The following is a 20,923-nucleotide window of genomic DNA, read 5'->3' on the forward strand; positions in this document are numbered from 1 at the left end:
CATATGACATGTGACACCAAACTGGGCCTCTAGGAAGATAGCATATTGGGCCTAAGGAAGTGCGCTCATTACTTTAGCCCAATTAAATGGGTTAGCCCAATAGATTAAGGCTTATTTATTTAATCCATATATATTGGACTTATATAATTAATTTAATTATAATAGCTCATAATATTTATTTAGATTAATATATTTAAAATATAATTCAAGTTATTTATTGAATTTGAATCCAATAAATTTTACATGCCTACAAAATCCACATCACCAATTAAGTGATAGGTAAATCATGATTTGCAGCTGACAAAGGATAAACTAGAGGTCCTTGTGTTTTACCTAATTTTCCCTCGTTGGTCTTTGCTTTCTCCGCTGCTTTACACTGTTTCCCCCACTACTGGAACAGAACAACTGCTTCAATTCTTCCGAAAATCAGGGTTTATTGTCTGCAAATTCCAAGTTTCCAACGATTACTCCAACGCTGCACCGTTGCTGAAATCTAACGCCTGATGTAACTGTATTAGGGTTTCAATTTGAAATTCACTATCTCAACTAGTTTCTCACATCAAACACTCTATACCCTTTCTACTATTCTTTAAAACCTCATATATACATATGGCTCTTCTGCATTCTCCTACTTTCTGCTTCACTGGAGTTTCCACTACAAGTCAAGCTTCTAGAAGTTTCCCTGCCCCTACAAGATGCACTGTGAAACCAGCACCTTTTCTATCCCCCTCTCTGCCCTTCTTTCCTCGATGCAAACTTCAAGGTGTTTCTTCTTTTAAATTTTACTAATTATTTTCTATTTTAGTTATTTTTCATCTGTACACAGTGCAATTCAGCATATTCTCGGACTGATTTAGATATGCGTATTGAAAATCTAAAAGGTGCTCATATTGATTTGTAAATTTGAACTGTCTTTGATACCGTAATTGTGAACTATGACATTGCAAGGCCTGCAGTATGATCATTTCTTCTGTGTATAGAATTTGCTACCTACTTTTTGTATTTATGCTTTTTTCTTCTACAATTATTACTTAAGGAAGAGCATTGCCAAGCGACAATGGGCCTTTGGATAAGGATGAATCTTCACTTGTTGTATGCTTTGGAGAAATGCTCATTGATTTCGTTCCAACCACAAGTGGGCTGTCGTTAGCTGAAGCACCTGCATTTAAAAAGGCTCCTGGTGGTGCTCCAGCTAATGTTGCTGTTGGCATTTCCCGTCTTGGTGGTTCCTCAGCTTTCATTGGGAAGGTATACTATTTGCTTACGTTTTTTATAGTCTTTCTGAACTCGATGTGCTAAACATAGGTTTGAATAATTGTAATGGTACATAGATTTTGTCAGTTCAACAAGTGTACAGGGACCTAGCTTCTTTATCAAGTATGTTTTGGATTTGACATCTCGCTAATTATTGTTGACTATCTATTTTTATTTTCTTCCTAAGCACCATTCCAGGCTGCCGGATTAGGCAACTGTTTGTTATTGTTTTGTTGTCTCTATTCAAACATATGTCAACTTCTGTTTCCTAGAAACGTTTTAAGTCACCAAGCGGCTTTAGGAGCTCCAGACTATTCACAACGTAGGAACTATCAATCTATAATGCATGCTTGATATTGCATTACATCTAATTTAAGTCTCTGCCACACTTGCTGAGGAAACATTAATTGCTCCAAAGTACAATGGTGATCTGGGTGATACACATGTTAACTACCTTCTTTCGTGTACTTATTTTAAAGCTGAGATTATATTACTTAGCATATAACTTTAGCAAGAAACAGATTTTTCCTCATCCGGGACTCTCTATTCTGGACTAATGCATATGAATTATGGAATTAGGAAACTCATCTTAATATCCAGCAGAGTCATCTTCCTTCCTGCCCTGTCAATTTTTGAAAATTTGACTGATTGTTGAGGATTCATATTAATTACCGCATCAAGTTAGCTCCTTCATTTGTTTCCTTTGCTGATTTGAGAACATAAATTAGAAAAAATATGTGAAAATGAAAATGATCTATTAAAAATATGTGAGACAGAAATCAATTAGAAAAAAAACATGTAAGTATTTTATGATATATTCTTGTAATCCTGCGCAGGTTGGTGATGACGAATTTGGCTACATGCTTGCTGATATTTTGAAGGAGAACAACGTCAATAATGATGGAATGCGCTTTGATCCAGGTGCTCGTACTGCTTTAGCATTTGTAACACTGAGAAAGGATGGAGAGCGTGAATTTATGTTCTATCGTAACCCGAGTGCTGATATGTTGCTTCAAGAGGATGAACTCGATTTAGAGTTGATCAGGAAGGTATATGAAGTTCTTTTATCCTCGAAAAAAGAAGTATTTCAAAGTTTCATTAAAGCAAGAAAAAATTAAGATCATAATCTTTAACGATGAGACCATACAAGGAGTCTTTAGTCTTGTTACTTACATGTTCCAATGGTAAAAGTTTATGTATTGGTCCTCTTTGTTACTTCTCTTAAGAACGACTTTTTCTTATTTTGTATATGCTATTTATTATTAAAAACCTTACATAGTTCATGATTTGGTTCTAAGTGTACCTTTACAGTCCAGTTCTTCAGATATTTTGGAAACCATCTTATTTGAGAAGTATGTAAGCAACTTGTATGCTGTCGTGAAAGCATGTTTCTCTACAAGTCAGCCAATCTTTAAAAATGTTTCTCTATGATTTAGCTTTCCTTATTGCACAGTTTCATTATTGATACTTTACATCCCTTCTGCTATTTCTGGTGGACCCTCAGTACTATGTTATATTTGGATAGTCAACTTGATAGTGATACCCGATGATTCCTATACCCTGTTTGCAGGCAAAAATTTTTCATTACGGCTCCATAAGTCTGATTACAGAGCCATGCAAATCAGCCCATATCGCAGCTACAAGAGCTGCGAAGGATGCTGGTGTAATCTTGTCCTATGATCCAAATTTGAGGCTTCCACTGTGGCCATCTGCGGGAAGTGCTAGAGAAGGAATCCTTAGCATATGGGAAACTGCTGATATAATTAAGGTACTTGTTTTCAGGTGTCCAATGTGAAATATTAAATATGACTCGTTAATGACAGTATCATTAGTCTTGCAAGAGAGTCGAACTTAAAAGTCTAACAACAACATACCCAGTAATATCCCACACCGTGGGGTCTGGGCGAACTTAAAAGTCTGAACTTTCAAATGGAATGTTACATCTGATGTTTCAGCTGCTTGTTATCACCAGATAAGTGAAGAAGAGATTTCGTTTTTGACACATGGAGAAGATCCTTATGATGATAATGTTGTTCGGAAGCTGTACCATCCAAATCTCAAGTTACTTCTCGTCACAGAAGGCCCAGAAGGTTGCCGATATTACACCAAGGTAAGCTTCTAACTGCATTCTACTCTGCAGTCTACACAAATCGATGTGTTTAATCAAATGATTCTGTAACCCTTTATCAAGAAGTTATAATATCTCTGTATTCAATCCTATCTTAAGATGTAATATCCATTTTGTTGAATCATACCTTTTTAAACTATTTGGGAGTACCACATTTATAAAATGTACAATCTGCTACAGGATTATCGAGAAATGCGCATATAGATGCTGTGTCCTTTATAACATATCCCAAAAAAAAAAAGATGCTGTGCCCTTTATAAATGCTATCCAGCCAATCCTTAGCTTAATAGAAATATTATTGATTTCTGTTAGAGTTGATTCACCCGTTGCTTGAATGATTAATGTGACATCAAAATCAATTCATTGCAAAGGACCATAATCCATTGCTCTGTGATACATGTCAAAGTATATACTACTAAGAATCCCTTGTCCTGCGAAGCTGCTATCAATAGATTCTTTGTTCTGTTCCTTTTCGTGATTCATGATCTGAAACAGTATGACTGCTATTTTTTTCTATTTTCTTGAAAACTTCATTAGAGGTTGTCTGAGATCTATTGGTCTTCGTCAAGCTGGTTAATATTTGTTAGCTTGTTCCTGCTCAAGTGGCACATAAACTGCATGGGAGCAGGTTTAAAAGTATTAGAATTTTGTCCATTTTTAGGCCAAATCTCTAAATCAGTCACGAAGCTGATAATTGTGCACCTACTGATTTTCCAGTTATATGCTATATATGAAAGAGATAGAAAAAATAAATTCTCTGAAGTTGCTTGAATGATGCAAAACAGGATTTCAGTGGGCGAGTTAAGGGTCTAAAGGTGGATGCTGTAGACACCACTGGCGCTGGAGATGCTTTTGTAGCTGGAATATTGTCACAGCTAGCATCTAATGTCTCACTGCTTCAGGTAAGGCTTGTTTGTATTTAATCTAATAATGTTCTGTTCCTTGTGCCGAGGGTCTGTTGGAAACAACCTCTCTACATTCACGGTAGGGGTAAGGTCTGCATACTCACTACCCTCCCCATACCCCACTTCTGGGATTATACTGGGTTTGTTGTAATCTAATAATGTTCTGTAGTTCTACTTTCCTCTATACTGACATTCTACTGGCTGCTACTTTACATTCTTTACTCTCTATATGGTTTCTCATATCATGTTATCTAATGAGCAAAAAGATTTTGATGCTGTTTCTTGTTTGTGCACTAGATGGGTGTCCTCAGTATAATAACATTGAATTACATTTATGATTTAATTATAGTGTGGATATTCTACTGTTTAATTGAAACCTCTTGTTAATTAGTAGCCTAAATAATTAATTTGCATATGCATCCAGTGATATAAGGCAGCTGAAAAAATCACAATTTCGACAATTGTGTTCTGGAGTTGCGCTTTATACTTCATTACAATGTGCATATCCTCTTTAATGCTAATTGTGAATCTGAATTTCTTAGGATGAGGACAAACTTCGAGATGCCCTTTGTTTTGCTAATGCTTGCGGTGCATTGACTGTGATGGAGAGAGGAGCAATTCCAGCTTTGCCAACAAGAGAAGTTGTGTTGAATTCCTTGCTCAAGTCAGTTTCATAATATCATCCGACCTAATAATCAGTTGTCATTTAAATGCTTGTGAAGTTGTGCCATCAGTTCTCCTGCATAAATTTTTGTAGGGCAAAAACATATCATTTATTGAGTTTGTCTAGAAGAAGAGTGTTGACAGAAACCTGAAAACAGGTCCAAAAAAAAAGTTGGTAATAATTTATGACGAATATGCTGATGCTCATAACCACATTATTAATCACGTGTAATATCAGTGTTGAATTCATCAGGATACTGCATGCTTTCATTCGCAAATCTGAATTGTTGTCTGTCAATTGTGTTCGATTCATTGTCATTTTGCTTGTCATATTCAGATATACTTTCGTTTCATTCTGGAATTATGTCTGTCAACAGTGTTTGATTAGCATTGACAGTTTGGTTATTATCCTATTTCTGATACATGAAAATTAACTGATTTTGCTTCGTAGTACATCAGAGAGATCTAGGGATAGCATATGTTTCAAAATGCATTACAGACATTATACAGATACCCGATTTTATGTTTTCGGACGTCAAATGTCCAAATTGTCCCTATTTGTCATTGTTATTTAGAAATATATAAGATTAGCTTATCATTAAAAGGAAAAAAGAGTATACAAGATAATATGCTCCGGTTTTTACAACATGAAATTGTGACCTCACAAATTAATTATCACTTTTGGACACTGGTGAATCTTGTGACCTCACAAATTAATTATCACTTTTGGACAAGCACCTAAGAAAGCTAATTTTTGGTTTCAGATCATTAATAATTGACGTCTAAACTATTTATTTAGTAAAGGAAGATTTATTTTTCTTGTTTGAAAAATAATAAATCAAACATACTGAAACTAAAAATACTGTTGAGGGCTGTTGTTATTTACTGTTGGACAATAATACATCTGACCTACTATAAATCAAATGCTACTACGCACTAATAATTCATAGGACCCCATAAAACTTTTATACTCCATCCAAAGCAAATTGGTCACGTGTCGTGGACCGGAGAGAGTAAATAATAAGAAGGGATATGTTTCATATTTGGTTAACTTTCCCCTCACCCCCCCCCCCCCCCCAATCTTTCAACTATTTTTTCTTTTCCCAATTGTACGCAATTTTGAGGCGTCAAAGTGTTGTCATCGTCTGTTTTTGGTGTCACTTTTATCTCCTTCCACAAAGTATAAACAAAACAGATTAGTTGTTGCAAAGTTTTATAGAGACCATAAAATTACACAAAGCCCGTGTCCTAAGGCTAAGGGTGACCATATATGCTTGGATGAAGACCTCTTTATAACCCAAATTGGCACTCATTTTTCGGATCTCTGTGTCCAAAATCAAACTCTCAAAGATAACCAACTTTGCCTGTGTTGTAACCATCACAAAAAAGGCAAAAAAACAAACCAAAGAATGGCTGAAGATCCACAAGACATAGCTGATCGCGAACGAATTTTTAAGCGTTTTGATTTAAATGGTGATGGCAAAATCTCTTCAGCAGAACTTGGAGAAACCTTGAAAATGTTAGGCTCTGTAACTTCTGAAGAAGTCCAACATATGATGGCTGAACTTGACACTGATGGGGATGGCTTTATTTCTTATGAAGAATTCGAAGAATTTGCTCGAGCCAATAGAGGTTTGATTAAGGATGTTGCTAAAGTATTCTAGCTTTCTTGATGCACACGCCTTACCATTAGAAGCGGATTTAGAGTGGGTTCTACGAGTTTAACCGCATTCATTGTTTTCAGCTCATACTATGTATGCATATGCAAAAAAGATTTAAAATGTATACATATAATAAGATTATACTCATTTTGAACCTGCTAATTCTAAATTCTGGATTCGCTTCTACAGTTGATATAATTGAATATTCTTCCTACATTTTGATATATGTCACTTTCGAATGTCTTGGCTTTTCCTTTTCTTGTTTCCCTTGGAGAAAACCTTTAACTTAGTTAAACTGTATAGTTACCTCATATTCCTTACATCATTAATGTTGAGGTGGATTGTGTGTATAATTTTTTTTTTTTTTGGTTCTAAATTATTTGGTTGGTTCTAAATGTTTGGTTTAAATAAAATTTAGGCAACGTGGGTCAACAACATTGAACTACAAGTTTTTCTGCCCTGTATTATGACAAGATATTTCATTATTTGGGTCCTATGTGAGAGTTTAGCTGTCGTTATCTTAGCAAATCACAAATAATGTAAAGGTGACCTAATTTTATTCATTGTTCGTGGCATAATGGTTGTACTTTCTGAACTATATCTTTTCTTAAATACCTAATACTGAAATTGATTGATCAACTTTTGTTTTATTAATAAACACCATCAATAGGAAAAAAGAATGGCATGAAGACAATATGTTGTCAACTTCCTATACATTAAATACCCAATAAGAGTTGTGTTCAACAAATTTACTAACTAATTAAATTTAAATTTGGTGGCCTACTGTAGATTGTCATAAACTACTCCGATTAATTTAGCGTTGACAAATAGGGCAACGGTTCTCGGTTACCGGAAAGAAAAAGGTTTGATTGACCGGAATTACTAAGTGGGCGTTTGGACATAAGAATTGTAAAATTCCGACAAAAGTGAATTTTTTTTAAAGTGAAAATGATTTTTGAAAATTAGAGTTGTGTTTGGACATGAATACAATTTTGGGTTGTTTTTGAATTTTTGTGAGTGATCTGAAGTGAATTTTGAAAACCAGCTTTTTGGAATTTTTTAAATTTTCAAAATTCATCTTCACGTGAAAATTAAAAATATTATGACCAAACACTTATTTCGAAAAAAAGTAAAAATTCCGGAAAAAGTGAAAAAAATTTATGGGCAAACGGGCCCCAAACTGAGAAATCTCAAAGCAAAAAGGCCCTTCTTTTTACCCTTGCTTCACCAAACTACAGGCCAAAGCAAGCAACTTCACGGTACAAAACTAGCTAAAACACAGTACATTTAAATAACCAATGAAAGTCTTAACTTACACTCATGGAAAGAAGTAAAATCATGCCAGAAAACAATTCACAACCTTCTTTATGAGATCATACAAAACAGAACCTGCCATATTTTTCCCACCAAAATCAGGGACAAATATATACAAACAGTGTATTCTTCAATCAGACCACCACTTCTCTATCTACAAGTTAAATGAGCTTAGCCTTATCAGTTGTCACACTATAATATCCCATTTCAAGTAGAATGGGGTGAGGAAAAAGAAAAAATCAAATTCATTGTTTTCATGTCAACGACAATAAAAATCATCATCCTCGAAGTCAGGAACTCCTAACATTGCCAAGGCCAAGTGACTCTTCATTTCACTTTTTGTCCGTTGCAATTGGGGATAACACTCAATCATACAACTATTACTGCGTGAAATAGACTTCTTTCTGGTCGTGGAACGAGGTTCTGTGCCTCTCAATATGGCAATGATCTCGTCCATATTGGACCTTCGAGACTCTTCATTGTGTATGCATGCAGCTGCTGCTTGTGTCATCCGAGCTATTTGTTGTAGATTCTTCTGAGGGAATTTGAGTCTTGGATCAAGAAACTTTTCAAGAGCTCCTTGCTGCATTAGAGGCTTTGCCTGAAAACAACAAAGAAGACGATTTTAACGTCCAAATCTTGTCAAAAAGAACAAAAAAGGGTCTAAATTGTTATGCTGGTAATAACACAAGGATAGATGGTCCAAATCATTGCCAAATTTTTATGCCTAGAGTCTTATCATCGTCAGTGTATTGAATCTGATTACTTCACACGCGCACCGACTCATGCATGAACTGGTCAAATTGATTGTAATTGTATAATATATATATATATATATATATATAAAGCTCGACACAAGGTTTCTTCCTTCAAAGTGTCATAAATCACAGGATGTCTCGGTGGTGTGCATCAGAGAGCTTGAACAGCCTACCAATAGAACAGAACATACTATTCTAAAGACCATATTTTCTTTGCGACAGTGACTATTTAGAACAGAAAATCTCCAAACATCAGCAAAACAGAAAGCGCTATTTAAAATCAAATAGAAGAAAGGAAAAGAGACAGGTTATCACAGATTACTGGCTTTATTAAAAAAATTCACACTAGAGACATCCTTGGCAGAAATTATGGTGGATAATCTATATGCTTGCATTAACAAATACCAACAAATGGAGCCGGACTGATTTAACTATCCAAAATAAAGATAAGCGAAGACAGCTTGGAAGAAATTAAAGCAAGAACCTACCCACAACACCAAGTTTTCTTCTCCTGGTCCTCTTTTCGCTTCAATTGGCTTCCTTCCAGTTAGTAGCTCCAGGAGGACAACTCCAAAGGCATAGACATCAGTTTTATCTGATATTTTACCGTGCTGAAAATATTCGGGAGCTAAATACCTGCAAATGTAATTCAAATATCATAAATATAGGGATGTTCTTTACTGCCAAGCAACGCGAGGACGTTATTCATAGTCATGCCTAAGAGTTATCAAGATAGAAATTATACCCGAATGTTCCTTTAACTGTTTTACAAAGGAAAGGTACCGAAGGTGAAGGAGTCCATGTAGCTAAGCCAAAGTCACACAACTGCATATAAGTCAACATAAGGATTAAATTACAGAATCGACCAGAAGAAGAACAACCAATTTGAGCTGTTAAATATGAATGTTCCTTTCATTACCTTGGGTATTTTCTTGGATGATAGAAGAATGTTGGAGGGCTTAATGTCCCTATGAACAACACACCTCTCAGTTCCATAATGCAAATACCCTATTGACTCTGCTATGCCTACGGCCACCTTATACCGCGTAGACCATGGAAGTGCTGGACCGCCTTTCACTCCCCTCTTCTTCTCTGTGAATCAAACTCTATATATCTTAATCTCAAACAAGTTGTATTCTTATTAAAATGAAAAGAAAACCAAGTATTCTTACCATGTAAATACCGCTCTAAACTTCCACCAGATACATACTTGTAGACCAAAAAGAAACCCTCCTCTGGATCAATGCAAAATCCAACCAAAGGAACAATGTATGGGTTATGAAGAGAACTAGCAATCATCAATTCCCTACAGAATGCCTTTGGAGATTCCTTATCTTCCCTATCTAACCTCTTAATAGCAACACTAGTCCTCATAAATCCCACTCTTCCTCTGAATACATAACTCAATGCTCCTCTTCCCAAAACTCTACCTACCCAATTCAAGAAAACAAAAACAAATCAACATCACATAAATTGAAAATAAAGAAAGGCCAGAATTTGAACATAACCAGTTTTGAGTACCTTTAGAAAAATAGCGAGTAGCAGAAGCAATCTCAGCATAGGTGAACCTAATCAAAGAATGAGTCACAGGAGAAATACTTCTCTCAAGTGATTGAATTTTCCTCCATTTTAGCTCTCTGGACAGTGGATCAGTCAACCCATTATCCAAATTCACCATCAAAACAGTAGCAGAGGAACATCTATTCATATTCATAGACTCAAGCTCAACCTGAGAGCAAAAACTGAACCTAAAAGAGGAGTGAAGTGAATGTGGCTCAGCATTAAATAACTCAGTACCACAAGCTCCTGACTCAGCAAGTAACCAAGCTTTATTATGCTCCAAACTGCTGCTAACAACAGCTTTATCCTTATCACCGTTATCCTCGCCGGAAGTTCGCCGCCGACAAGTCGGAATAAAACAGGCCAACCCAAAATCCCAAATCATTCTGTAAATTAAAGATTTGATTTTTAATTCATCATACCCACAATAGTTATTATCAGTATCAGTACTGGCTAAAGGTTGAGTCTTTGAGCTGTAAAAAGGTTCCACAGAGTTAGTACAACTACTCTGAAGAAACCCCATTTTGAGAACGGATCTACACAGAAACCCACAAACCCAAAAAAGAATAAAGAAAAGTTAACAACTTTGCTTGTAGGAGAGGATAGAGTAATCTTACTCGAATATATAATGAAAAGTATGGAAAAGTGTGAAAGATGGTACCTTTGAACTAAAATAAGATCGACCCAGTTTAATTTTTACGTGGAAACAGTTAATGGCATTATACTAAGAACAAGAAAAATGTGAATTGTGATAAATGCAAGATTCTTGGTGTTAAGGTTTAACAAGACAAGTAAAAGATGCCTTATTTCATAATAATGGGGGCTTTTCTTTTATTGGGGGGATTTTGATTTTTGGATAAGTTTTAAACAAAGTAGGAAAAGATTTATTAGGCGGTAAAAGGGCAAGTTAGGGGTTAATTTGGTGTTGGAGTATTAATTATAGTGCAATAATTAAGTAGGAAAATGGGACAAAATGATGGATGTAGTAGTAGTTTGGTCACCTTCTCATCCCCCAACTACCATTCTTGACAGCACAGCTCTCTTTTGTCATTCCACTTCTTTAAGGCTTTAACATTCTTTAGCTATGGCAATTTGGATCTCTTTAATTCTCAAATTCAATAATACTACTTCCGTCCCATTTTAATCGTTGTTTTAGCTCTTTTTACCTCCATTAAAAAAATTAATAAATATATAATATCGTTTACTTAGTTACTCATATTAAATGTATTTTGAGAATCAATAGTATTAAAAAGAACTAATACTTCATTAATATTAAGGGTATTGTCGAAAACAACTAACAAATTTAGTCTTGAAATCCTAAAGTATCAGTTATTTTGGACAAATTTTTTGAACTAAAACGATAGTTAAAATGGAACGGAGGGAGTCGTAGTTTTTATTGTACAATTATAGCTCTAGCACTTTGGAATCCTTCTGATTGATGTAAGGCTTAGTTAAGTATATCAGAGTATTAGTATATTGTTGTCAAAAATTTGTATATGTGACTAAGAAACTTTTAGAAATTAAACTAAAACAATTATATCAAAAGAATATGTACGTAAATATACCTAGATAACAAGATCATGGTAAAATTTGTCTGCTTATATTAGCACTTTGGGTTCAAATTTGGGGTTGCAAAAGAGATTTGGATTAAACCTAGTTATTCTCAATATTCTTTAAGAATCTAAGTGAATTTAAAAAAAAAATCTTGCATTTAACTCTTTCCGACAATCCGTATAAACCTAAGTTTTATCTAAGAATCTTGACATAAAAGACAAGGGACAAACAAGGGAATGAGAGCGGGAAGGTCAATTGAAACATCATATTCATGAACATTGCTAAAACGTTGCTAATGATATGTCGCTTATTTCGAATAATAGCATATGAGATCTTTAGGTGGAATAATCATAGTTACTTTAGGTTATATAGGATCTTTAACGATGATACATGCTCCTCCCATGTCAACAAATTAAGTAATTAGGTGATCATGCAATGAATTTCATATTATTGAATAATCAATATTTTTTTAATAACGGTGGTATTTTGATCAACTTTGTTACCATATGTATCGACTAACTCTAATTACTAAAATTTAGGCAGGTGAAGAAAATTAATTTCTCATGATTGTTGCATGAGTCAAAATCTGATCAAGGGAATCTTGTCCAAGAGAGGATTGCTAAGAGCCGATTAGGCCGAGGTCGTGCTCAAGATGGAAGGAACCTATTGGCGAGCTGAGTAGCTGGGGTCGAGGTCGAGTATTCAGATCGGTCCTAACGGCTAGTTTAGTAGTAAGATATTTTAGGGGAATATTCCACAGAATATTCTCTGCACTTGTACTTTCAGTTAGGTAGGAGATGTCCCATATAAAGGGAATAGAGAGAGAAGAAGGGGGTATGTAATACTCTATATGATAAGCTCTCTCATGAAAAGTTGACTCTCAAGTAAATTACAAATCTTGCCTTTCCATAAAGATTGGATTTGTTGTTCATCTCATACTTTCTCGCATCAGATCCGAGAAAGCCTCATGTATTCCCACGTTTGTTTATATTACATCATTGTTGGAGAGAATAATCCACCTCACTCAATATTTGGGTGAATCATTCTCTCTATTTACATTCGTTGCCATTTATTATATTTATTGCTCATCATTGCCCCACCACATACTTGTAAATGTGCCATCTAACACCCATTGCATTAAATTGGTTTAAATGCAATTCTGCGTTATTTGTATAACCGGTTTCAAATCTAGGATTTGTAGTGTTTAACTAGGATTTACCCACTACTTTCGTATTTAATTAGTTTAACAAAAAGGCTTAAAACTTTTTGGTCAAACGTTTGGCGCCGTCTATGGGGAATTTTCTAGTTAAAAATTTTAGTTTCTTCTAAATCGAAAAAAAACTTTGCAAAGACCCTATACTTCCTTGTTTGCACAAATCTAATATGGCAGGCAACGAAGAGGAAAAGAGGAAGGCGATAGCCGACCTCACCACTAACCTCCTCCACACCATCAACGAAGTGGACGAAAACGGAGGGCGAAATATAACACCAAACGCCTCTCCCAGGCGAAACAACTCGACTCCACCTCACGGAAGCATCACGACCTCGCACAGTAAGGGGGCCTCTACATCCACGACAGAGGAGGCACCACCAGCAGTGACAATGCTACTTGAGGCATGACAAACACGCTAACTGGCTTCCTCGACAAGCCCGCTCGGAGGTCGAGTAGAGAAGATCAAGGGACGGCATTGCATCGGCAACTGACGAGTTGCAAGCCCCCCTGCAACAAGTATTACTCACAATGTTAGTGATGCACGCAATGACATCCTCACAACCATTTTGAGGAAAATGGAGGAGATGGAGAACGATAACAAAATGCTCTGCAACCAAATGAAAGAGCAACAAGAGAGGGTAGACAAAATACCGGGTGCCCCGAAACTTCTGCCAAAAAAGGACGCCGGTTGGTTTGTTGAGCAGCCATATAGCGACGAGGCTGCACCGCACGCCATACCAAAGACCTTCAAGATGCCGCCGTACTTAAAATTATACGATGGTACGACAGACCCGGAGGATCATGTGACCTACTATGTCACTGCAGTGAAAGGCAACGACCTCGCCAAAGAACAAGTATCATCTATATTGCTGAAGAAGTTTGGAGAAACCCTAATCGGGGGAGCACTGACTTGGTACTCGCAGTTACCCGCGCGTTACATAGAAACGTTCGAGGAAATGGCAGACAAGTTCGTCACCGCCCACGCCGGGGCTAAATAAAGCAGAGGCGAGGGTGAATGACATATTCGCCATTAAGCAATCACCTGGCGAAGGACTCAGGGACTTTCTTGCCCGGTTCAACCGTGTAAGAAGGACCCTTCCAAATGTATCTAAAGGGATGGCGGTAGCCGCTTTCCAAAATGGGTTGTGCAGAAGTGGGTCGAGGGCGGCCAAAAAGTTGCTAAGAAGAATCGTGAAATACCCTCCAACCACTTCGGACGAGATACACAACGCCTACTGTGCCGAGGTAAGAGCCGACGAGGACAATCTCAATGGACCTACCCAACGGTTGACCTCAGTTCAAATGGAGTCCAGGAAGGACCGGAGAAACGACAACAAGAGAGATCTAGTGGGATCCCGACCTAATCGGGAGAGACATCAACCTTACGTCAGAGGCGCCCTCATGCCACCTCCACACCACGATGAAGGTCCATCCAGGTCGCGATCGGGAATCCACCGAAATGAGAGAGGTATGCCCCCTTTATATCTGCTCACAATTTTTGTGTTTCCCCCTCAGAAATAGTCTACGGACTAGAGAAGATCAACCCAAAAGTGAAATGGCCATAGAAGATGAGATCTGACCCGAGCACTTGGGCAGATTGGCCAGATGGGCCATAGAGCTGAGCGAGCACGATATAACCTATCAGCCGCGAACGGCGATAATGACGCAAGTACTTGCCGACTTCGCCGCCGACTTTAGTGCAAAGATAATGCCCGAAATCGAAAGGGAGACCGCCAGTACTTCCACCAAAATGCATGACCAATGGGTTCTGTACACCAGGATCTGGACTAGGACTCGTGATCGAGGTCCCAACAAGCGAAATAGTTTGTCAGCCTATACGGTGCCGTGATATGACTAACATTGAGGCCGAGTATGAGGTCGTGATTGCAAGGTTAAAATTGGCACTCAAGTATGGAGCGCGACGAGTAGTCCTACGATGCGATCACAACTCGTCGTCAACCAAGTCATAGGGACTTTCCAAATCAATGAACAACGGCTACAAAAATACCAGGCCAAAATTTGCAAACTGTTACCCGAGTTCGACGAATGCCAGCTCGATCAAATACCTCGAGCGTAGAACATCGAAGCGGACGGCCTCTCCAAACTGGCAGCGGCCACCAAAAGCATATCCAGAGAAGGGAACGTTGTCACTCTCCTCCATTCATCTACCGACCAAATCGAGGTACGAACTCTAAACTTGACTTGGGAGTGGCTCAATCGTATTATCTCATATTTGCAGGACGGAGTGCTCCCACCCGATAAAAAAGAAGCCAAGAAGCTTCGAATGCAGGCGGCCACGTACAACTCATCAACAACGACTTATACAAAAGAACGCATGGCGACCCCATAGAAAAATTCTTAGGACCAAATCAAATGCGGTGCGTCCTCGAAGAAGTACACGAAGGTCACTGCGGAGCTCATACCGGCAATCGAGCACTCGTCAGATGCCTCATATGAGCGGGCTACTACTGGCCCACGATGAAAAAGGAGGCCGCCGACTTCGTAAGAAAATGCGAGCAATGCCAAAAGTATGCCCCCATGATTCACCAAGCGGGTGAGAACCTCCACTCAGCCACCTCGCCCTGGACTTTCAATAAATGGGGAATGGACATCCTCGGACCCCTCCCAGCGGAATGAGGTAATGTACGATTTCTTTTAGTTTTAACTGACTATGCATTTGCCCAAATACGCGAGCAAGAAGTGATCACATTCATATGGAGGAACATCATATGCCGCTTCGGCATCCCCAAAGAAATCAATGTGACAATGGACCCCAGTTCACTGGAAAAAAAGATCGTCGAGTTCTTTGAAAAATGGCACATCAAAAGAATACTCTCCACGCCATATCACCCTGCGGGCAACGGTCAGGCGCAGTCCTCCAACAAATCAATATTGAACATCATGAAAAAGAAGCTCGATAATGCCAAGGGACTGTGGCCGGAATTGCTGCTGGAAGTGCTATGGGAATAGCGCACAACGCCAAAAACAAGCACAGGAGAAACACTATATTCGCTAGTCTATGGGACTAATGCAGTAATATTGGACGAGGTCGCAGAACCAAGCCTGAGATATTCACAAGGGAGCGGACCAGTTAACGATGAAAGTAGGAGGCAAGACCACGACGAGGTCGAAGAACGAAGAGATATGGCTTACATAAGGATGGTCGCTCAAAAACAACAAGCGGAGCGATATAACAACAAAAAGCCAAGGTCAGACCACTCAAAATAGGGGACTACGTACTCAAATCCAAAACACAGGCGAGCAAGGACCCACGAGAAGGAAAACTAGGGACTAATTGGGACGACCCATATAAGATTCCGGCAACAACAACCAAAAGGTCATTCCAACTAGAAACAATGGAGGGAAAGTTATTGCCGAACAACTGGAACATCGCCCACCTCAAGTACTTTAACTTCTAAGAAAAGATGTGCTCCGGGCCATACTCTTTTTCCCTCACCTGAGTTTTGTCCCAATTGGATTTTCTTAGGGAGGTTTTTAACGAGGCAACAAGGAGGACATCTCGAAGTTTAAGGTCCGAGAAGGATAGATTGCAAGTTGACAAGTTCATTGTCCGACCCCTCAAATAGTTCTCCAAGCTGAACAATAAAGGGAATAGATAGACTGGACTGGAATACCAACTGAGAAACATGTAAACTTAGATATATATATGAAAGCAAAGCATACAAACACATGATGTTTGAATCAAGTTTTTACTCTGTGCAACATTTGACCTCGTTCGAATTAACTAACATTCGACCTCGTTCGATTTAACTCACATTCGACCTCATTCGATTTAACTCACATTCGACCTCGTTCGAATCAACTTAGAGTCAACATTCGACCTCGCTCGAATCGACTCACATTCGATCTCGTTCGAATTAACTCACATTCGACCTCGTTCGAATCAACTAAGATTCAACCTTGGACCTCGCTCGAATCGACTCATATTCGACCTCATTCGAATTAACTCACATTCGACCTCGTTCAAATCAACTAAGAGTCAACATTCGACCTCGCTCGAATCGACTCACATTCGATATCGTTCGAATTAACTCACATTCGTCCTCGTTCGAATCAACTAAGAGTTAACCTTCGACCTCGCTTGAATTGACTCACATTCGATCTCGTTCGAAGCGTTCGAATCAACTAAGAGTCAACCTTCGACCTCGTTCGAACCAACTAAGAGTCAACATTCAACCCTGCTCGAATCGACTCACATTTGGTCTCGTTCGAATTAACTCACATTCAACCTCGTTTGAATCAACTCACACTCGACCTTGCTCGAATTAATTAAATATTCAACCTCGTTCGAATTCATATTCGATCACACTCGAATTCAACTCATGCTCAACCTTCCTTAAGTTCGATTTACAACTTCGTTTGAATTAAGTACGACATGGGACTTCACCCAAATTCAACCAAAGATATACTCGACCATGTTCCAAATAGCATGTACCAACACAACTCTTCCGAAGGAAAACATTCGAAGAAAAATAAAAAGGCACAAGAACATACAGCAAAAGGTTGTGATCATTCAATTCCAAAAAATAAAATATCTTGCAAAGGGCCAGAAAGACCCCCCCCCCCCCCAAAAAAAAAAATAAGAGAAGAAAACAAAAACTAAGTACAAAGCATCACACCATATTATCCCCGCCTTCACCGGCCCGTCCAGCAGCACCATCTCCATCACCGCCCCCGCCATCGGGATACTTATCGTCATACCAATCATTAGATGCAAGCCCATATAAATCATCTTTACCATCTCTGGCCCCCAGCGTAGCGGGTTCATAACCGCATGCAATCCTAGCGTCATGCGCCTTAACACGGGCATCTTCAAAATCAGCCTCAAGAACCTTCCCCGCTGTCATCAAATTCCTATATATGTCTAGCTGAGCCTAGGCGTGGATCCACATCTCATATAAATGTCGTGGAATGTTGGGGAAAGCAGAAGTATGGGAGTAGGACGGTCGAGCCAACAACCGTTCCTTCTCGGCCTCAAGAGCGGTAACTTGATCACTAAGGATCGAGATATCTCTCTCGAGCCCAGCAATTCGCTCGTCAAGTCATGCTTCCCTTAGCGAGGCCGTTCCCGCATCATTTGCACGTTCAGACTCGAGGACGCGGATGGAGTCCTCTAATGCCGCCAACCTTGCCAAAGTCGCTACCCTGGCCTCCTTACTCCCCTCCAACTCTGCCACTTTCTCAATCAACTCACCACTCAGGCCGGCAACTCCGATCGAGCTTTGCTCAAGCTCGGCCTGGGGGGACATCACTTGCGCTTGAAGGTCGACACACTCGGCCACGACCCCCTTGCTCACTTCGAGTTCTTCTTCCTTGGCCCTAAGGGCCCCCACGAGCTCACTGCATCTGCCGATGGTCCGCACAAGCTCATCATCCTTCTGGTCCAACTCATCTCTAAGGGACTATAGGTTACTGCCTACTCTGAACCGTGTACGCATCTCACGGTACTTGTCACGATACCGGCGGTACTTCAAAACCATTTTTTGGAAAACAGTCTTCCGCTTCTCCTCTCGGTGGACGCTCTCGATCTCCAAAAAGTTAGTAAATATGGAAAGGGGAGAAGGGCGCAAAGCGCAAAAATAACGAGGAAGAAAACCCACCCTCAGAGCCATCCCAGATATGCATTATGACAAATCGGCATCCTTAAGCGCTTGTAGATTCCTCTTATCCACGGCAGAGCAAACAGCGGCAAAGAAGGGACCACGCTCGCCGTATCAGTCAACAAGTCGCAGTCACAATCGAACGAGAAGATCCATCCGTTCTGACCTCAACCCGGGTAAACCCTTCGTCGAATATCCTCTCTTCCTCGGGGTCGATGTCGGAGCTGGATTCGTAATCATCTACGATCACTCCTTTTTCCCTCTCCTTAGTCGAGGAGGGAACGTCATCCTCCTCTGATGTGATTACTCCTCAGAATAACCGCAGTTGTCTCTGGTCATTCCCCTTCTTCCACGGAAGCAATCACCACATTTGACGGGGTGATGGGTTTTTAGTATTTTATGTTTTGATGATCTAAAAAACTTGTCATGAAGAACCATATAGAGCACCTGGCGCACAGGACATACATTTCATGATCTAACTACTCTTCTTCCAAGCCTTCTTCCTTTAGTACCCCAGGATCTTCCTTGTGTCAAGCTACTTTTGCTCCAATCTCCTGTGGCTGCTGTTTTACTTTTGTTTGCATGTTTTTGTTGTGATGGCATGTTGTACTTAACCATTACTGCTCCTGAAGTATTCAGTCCAATGTAAACATTAATGAAACAGCTTCCTTTTTGTTGCTTGTACAATCCTATGTTCCTTTGGCTTCTCTTTTCTGTCCTGTTGTGTGCACATATGTGGCATGAGCTAGCTGTGTTAGACTTCTTTATGCTTATTATCTGCTGATGCTCTTCTTTCTTTCTATCCTTTTTAATGATGCCAAAAGGGGGAAGAAAGCCTAGATTAAGGGGGAACTCAAGTGAACTTCAGTGTGATGGAGTTCTTAGATTAAAAGGGACCTTAAGTGTGAGAATGATGGAGATCTTAGATTAAGGGGGAACTACTGGCATCTCATCTGGTTATTTTTGCTCTAAACAAATAGTGTCCATGCCTAAGTTTGTCATCATCAAAAGGGGGAAATTGATGGGTTTTCAGTATTTTATGTTTTGATGATCTAACAAACTTGTCATGAAGAACCAGATAGAGCACCTGGCGCACAGGAAATGCATTTCATGTAAACTAATCTAAGCTTGAAAATCAGCAAAGGGAGAAACACAACAGGGACCTACTGCTTCAAGGTTCTCTGACAGAAAGTACAAGTCAAGTACACAACTGGAACATGACAGAAGAAAGTGACCATCTGGCAATTGTCACAGAAGAAGAACACAACTAGGACCTGGTCTGTTGGTGTGTCCTGACAGGAAGTACAAAGCCCACTATCTAGCTGGAACGCAACTGCCTAGAAGTGGATGTGCAGACTGTGCACCGGTCACTTCTCACTGGGAAGAAGTACACCAAGAGTTGACATCACTACCCATTGTGATATCTTTTGTGATAAAACAACCTGGTGCAAGACACACTTCCCTTGTGCATTCAGTGATATTCTCTCAAGCATAACAAAGTTCATCTTGCATTGAAGTCACTGCGTGTGTCAAGAACAAGAAGACAACTCCACTAAGGATCAGCTTCTAATCGAGTCTTATGAATGTCCATAGTTGAGTTGTAATCTTGTTAATTGTTCTACATTGTAATTCCTAGTTTGCTTTCTTAGAAGCGCTGTATTAGGAACAAACCAAATTCGTAAACTTTAAATTTTATGTTGTGACTAGGAATAGTCATAAGTTAAATCCTCTGTAACTAGGAGAGTTATAGAGTGGCTTGTGGTGGTGTATCGGAAGTTAGTTTGAAGTCTTTGCAATAGGGTGTTTGCAAAGTGGCTTGTAATAGGTAGATTACAAGTTAGTTGAGTTTAAAGCCTACAGGTGTAGGTCGTGGTTTTTTAATCCTCTTGTGTGGGATTTTTCCACGTAGAAAATCTTTGGCCTTCTTTACATTCAGTCGTTACTGCATTCTACGTATCAGTCTCATAGAGAACCAGGTACTCTATAGTTTGGTGGACTCATATAAGTCAACAATTGGTATCAGAGCTGGTTTCTCCTATCAGGCTAACACCTAGGAGAAATGCTCAATGGCTGCTCCACCAAGCTTTGAAGAAGGACAATTAACCTATAGACCTCCCAGATTCAATGGTCAATACTACGGCTGGTGGAAGACCGGGATGCATGATTTCATTATGGCAGAAGATTCAGAGCTGTGGGACATCATATGTGATGGTCCACATGTTCCCATGAAGAAGATTGAAGAAACAGAGCAAATGGTGCCTAAAGGAAGAAGAGAGTACAACGACAATGACA

At 39.2% G+C, this 20,923-nt stretch overlaps 3 protein-coding genes across 7 annotated transcripts; 2 read left to right on the forward strand and 1 right to left on the reverse strand.

Moving 5' to 3' along the window:
* Positions 1–300: 300 nt before the first annotated feature.
* On the forward strand, positions 301–5,311 carry LOC109208885 (probable fructokinase-6, chloroplastic). The gene is made up of 7 exons (XM_019372042.1): positions 301–763; positions 1,037–1,248; positions 2,091–2,303; positions 2,825–3,022; positions 3,227–3,364; positions 4,168–4,284; positions 4,830–5,311. Exons 1-7 carry the CDS (start codon positions 610–612, stop codon positions 4,962–4,964), a joined length of 1,167 nt encoding a protein of 388 aa, XP_019227587.1. The 5' UTR covers positions 301–609; the 3' UTR covers positions 4,965–5,311.
* Positions 5,312–6,252: 941 nt separating this feature from the next.
* LOC109208889 (polcalcin Nic t 1) lies at positions 6,253–6,835 on the forward strand. The gene has a single exon (XM_019372050.1). It carries the CDS (start codon positions 6,360–6,362, stop codon positions 6,612–6,614), a length of 255 nt encoding a protein of 84 aa, XP_019227595.1. The 5' UTR covers positions 6,253–6,359; the 3' UTR covers positions 6,615–6,835.
* Positions 6,836–7,879: 1,044 nt separating this feature from the next.
* On the reverse strand, positions 7,880–11,840 carry LOC109208886 (serine/threonine-protein kinase CDL1-like). Of its 5 annotated transcripts, none has more exons than XM_019372046.1 (7): positions 11,809–11,840; positions 10,205–10,629; positions 9,856–10,113; positions 9,603–9,775; positions 9,429–9,508; positions 9,172–9,319; positions 7,880–8,526 (listed from the first exon to the last, which is right to left on the reverse strand). In XM_019372046.1, exons 1-7 carry the CDS (start codon positions 11,823–11,825, stop codon positions 8,185–8,187), a joined length of 1,443 nt encoding a protein of 480 aa, XP_019227591.1. In that variant the 5' UTR covers positions 11,826–11,840; the 3' UTR covers positions 7,880–8,184. The 5 variants fall into 5 exon arrangements, with proteins under 5 accessions (XP_019227591.1, XP_019227590.1, XP_019227589.1 ...); XM_019372045.1 differs by lacking the exon at positions 11,809–11,840 and adding an exon at positions 11,245–11,309; XM_019372044.1 differs by lacking the exon at positions 11,809–11,840 and adding an exon at positions 10,905–11,134 and having other exon boundaries at positions 10,205–10,779.
* Positions 11,841–20,923: the final 9,083 nt, after the last annotated feature.

Source organism: Nicotiana attenuata, unplaced genomic scaffold (assembly GCF_001879085.1).
Source record: "Nicotiana attenuata strain UT unplaced genomic scaffold, NIATTr2, whole genome shotgun sequence".
NCBI lineage: Eukaryota > Viridiplantae > Streptophyta > Magnoliopsida > Solanales > Solanaceae > Nicotiana > Nicotiana attenuata.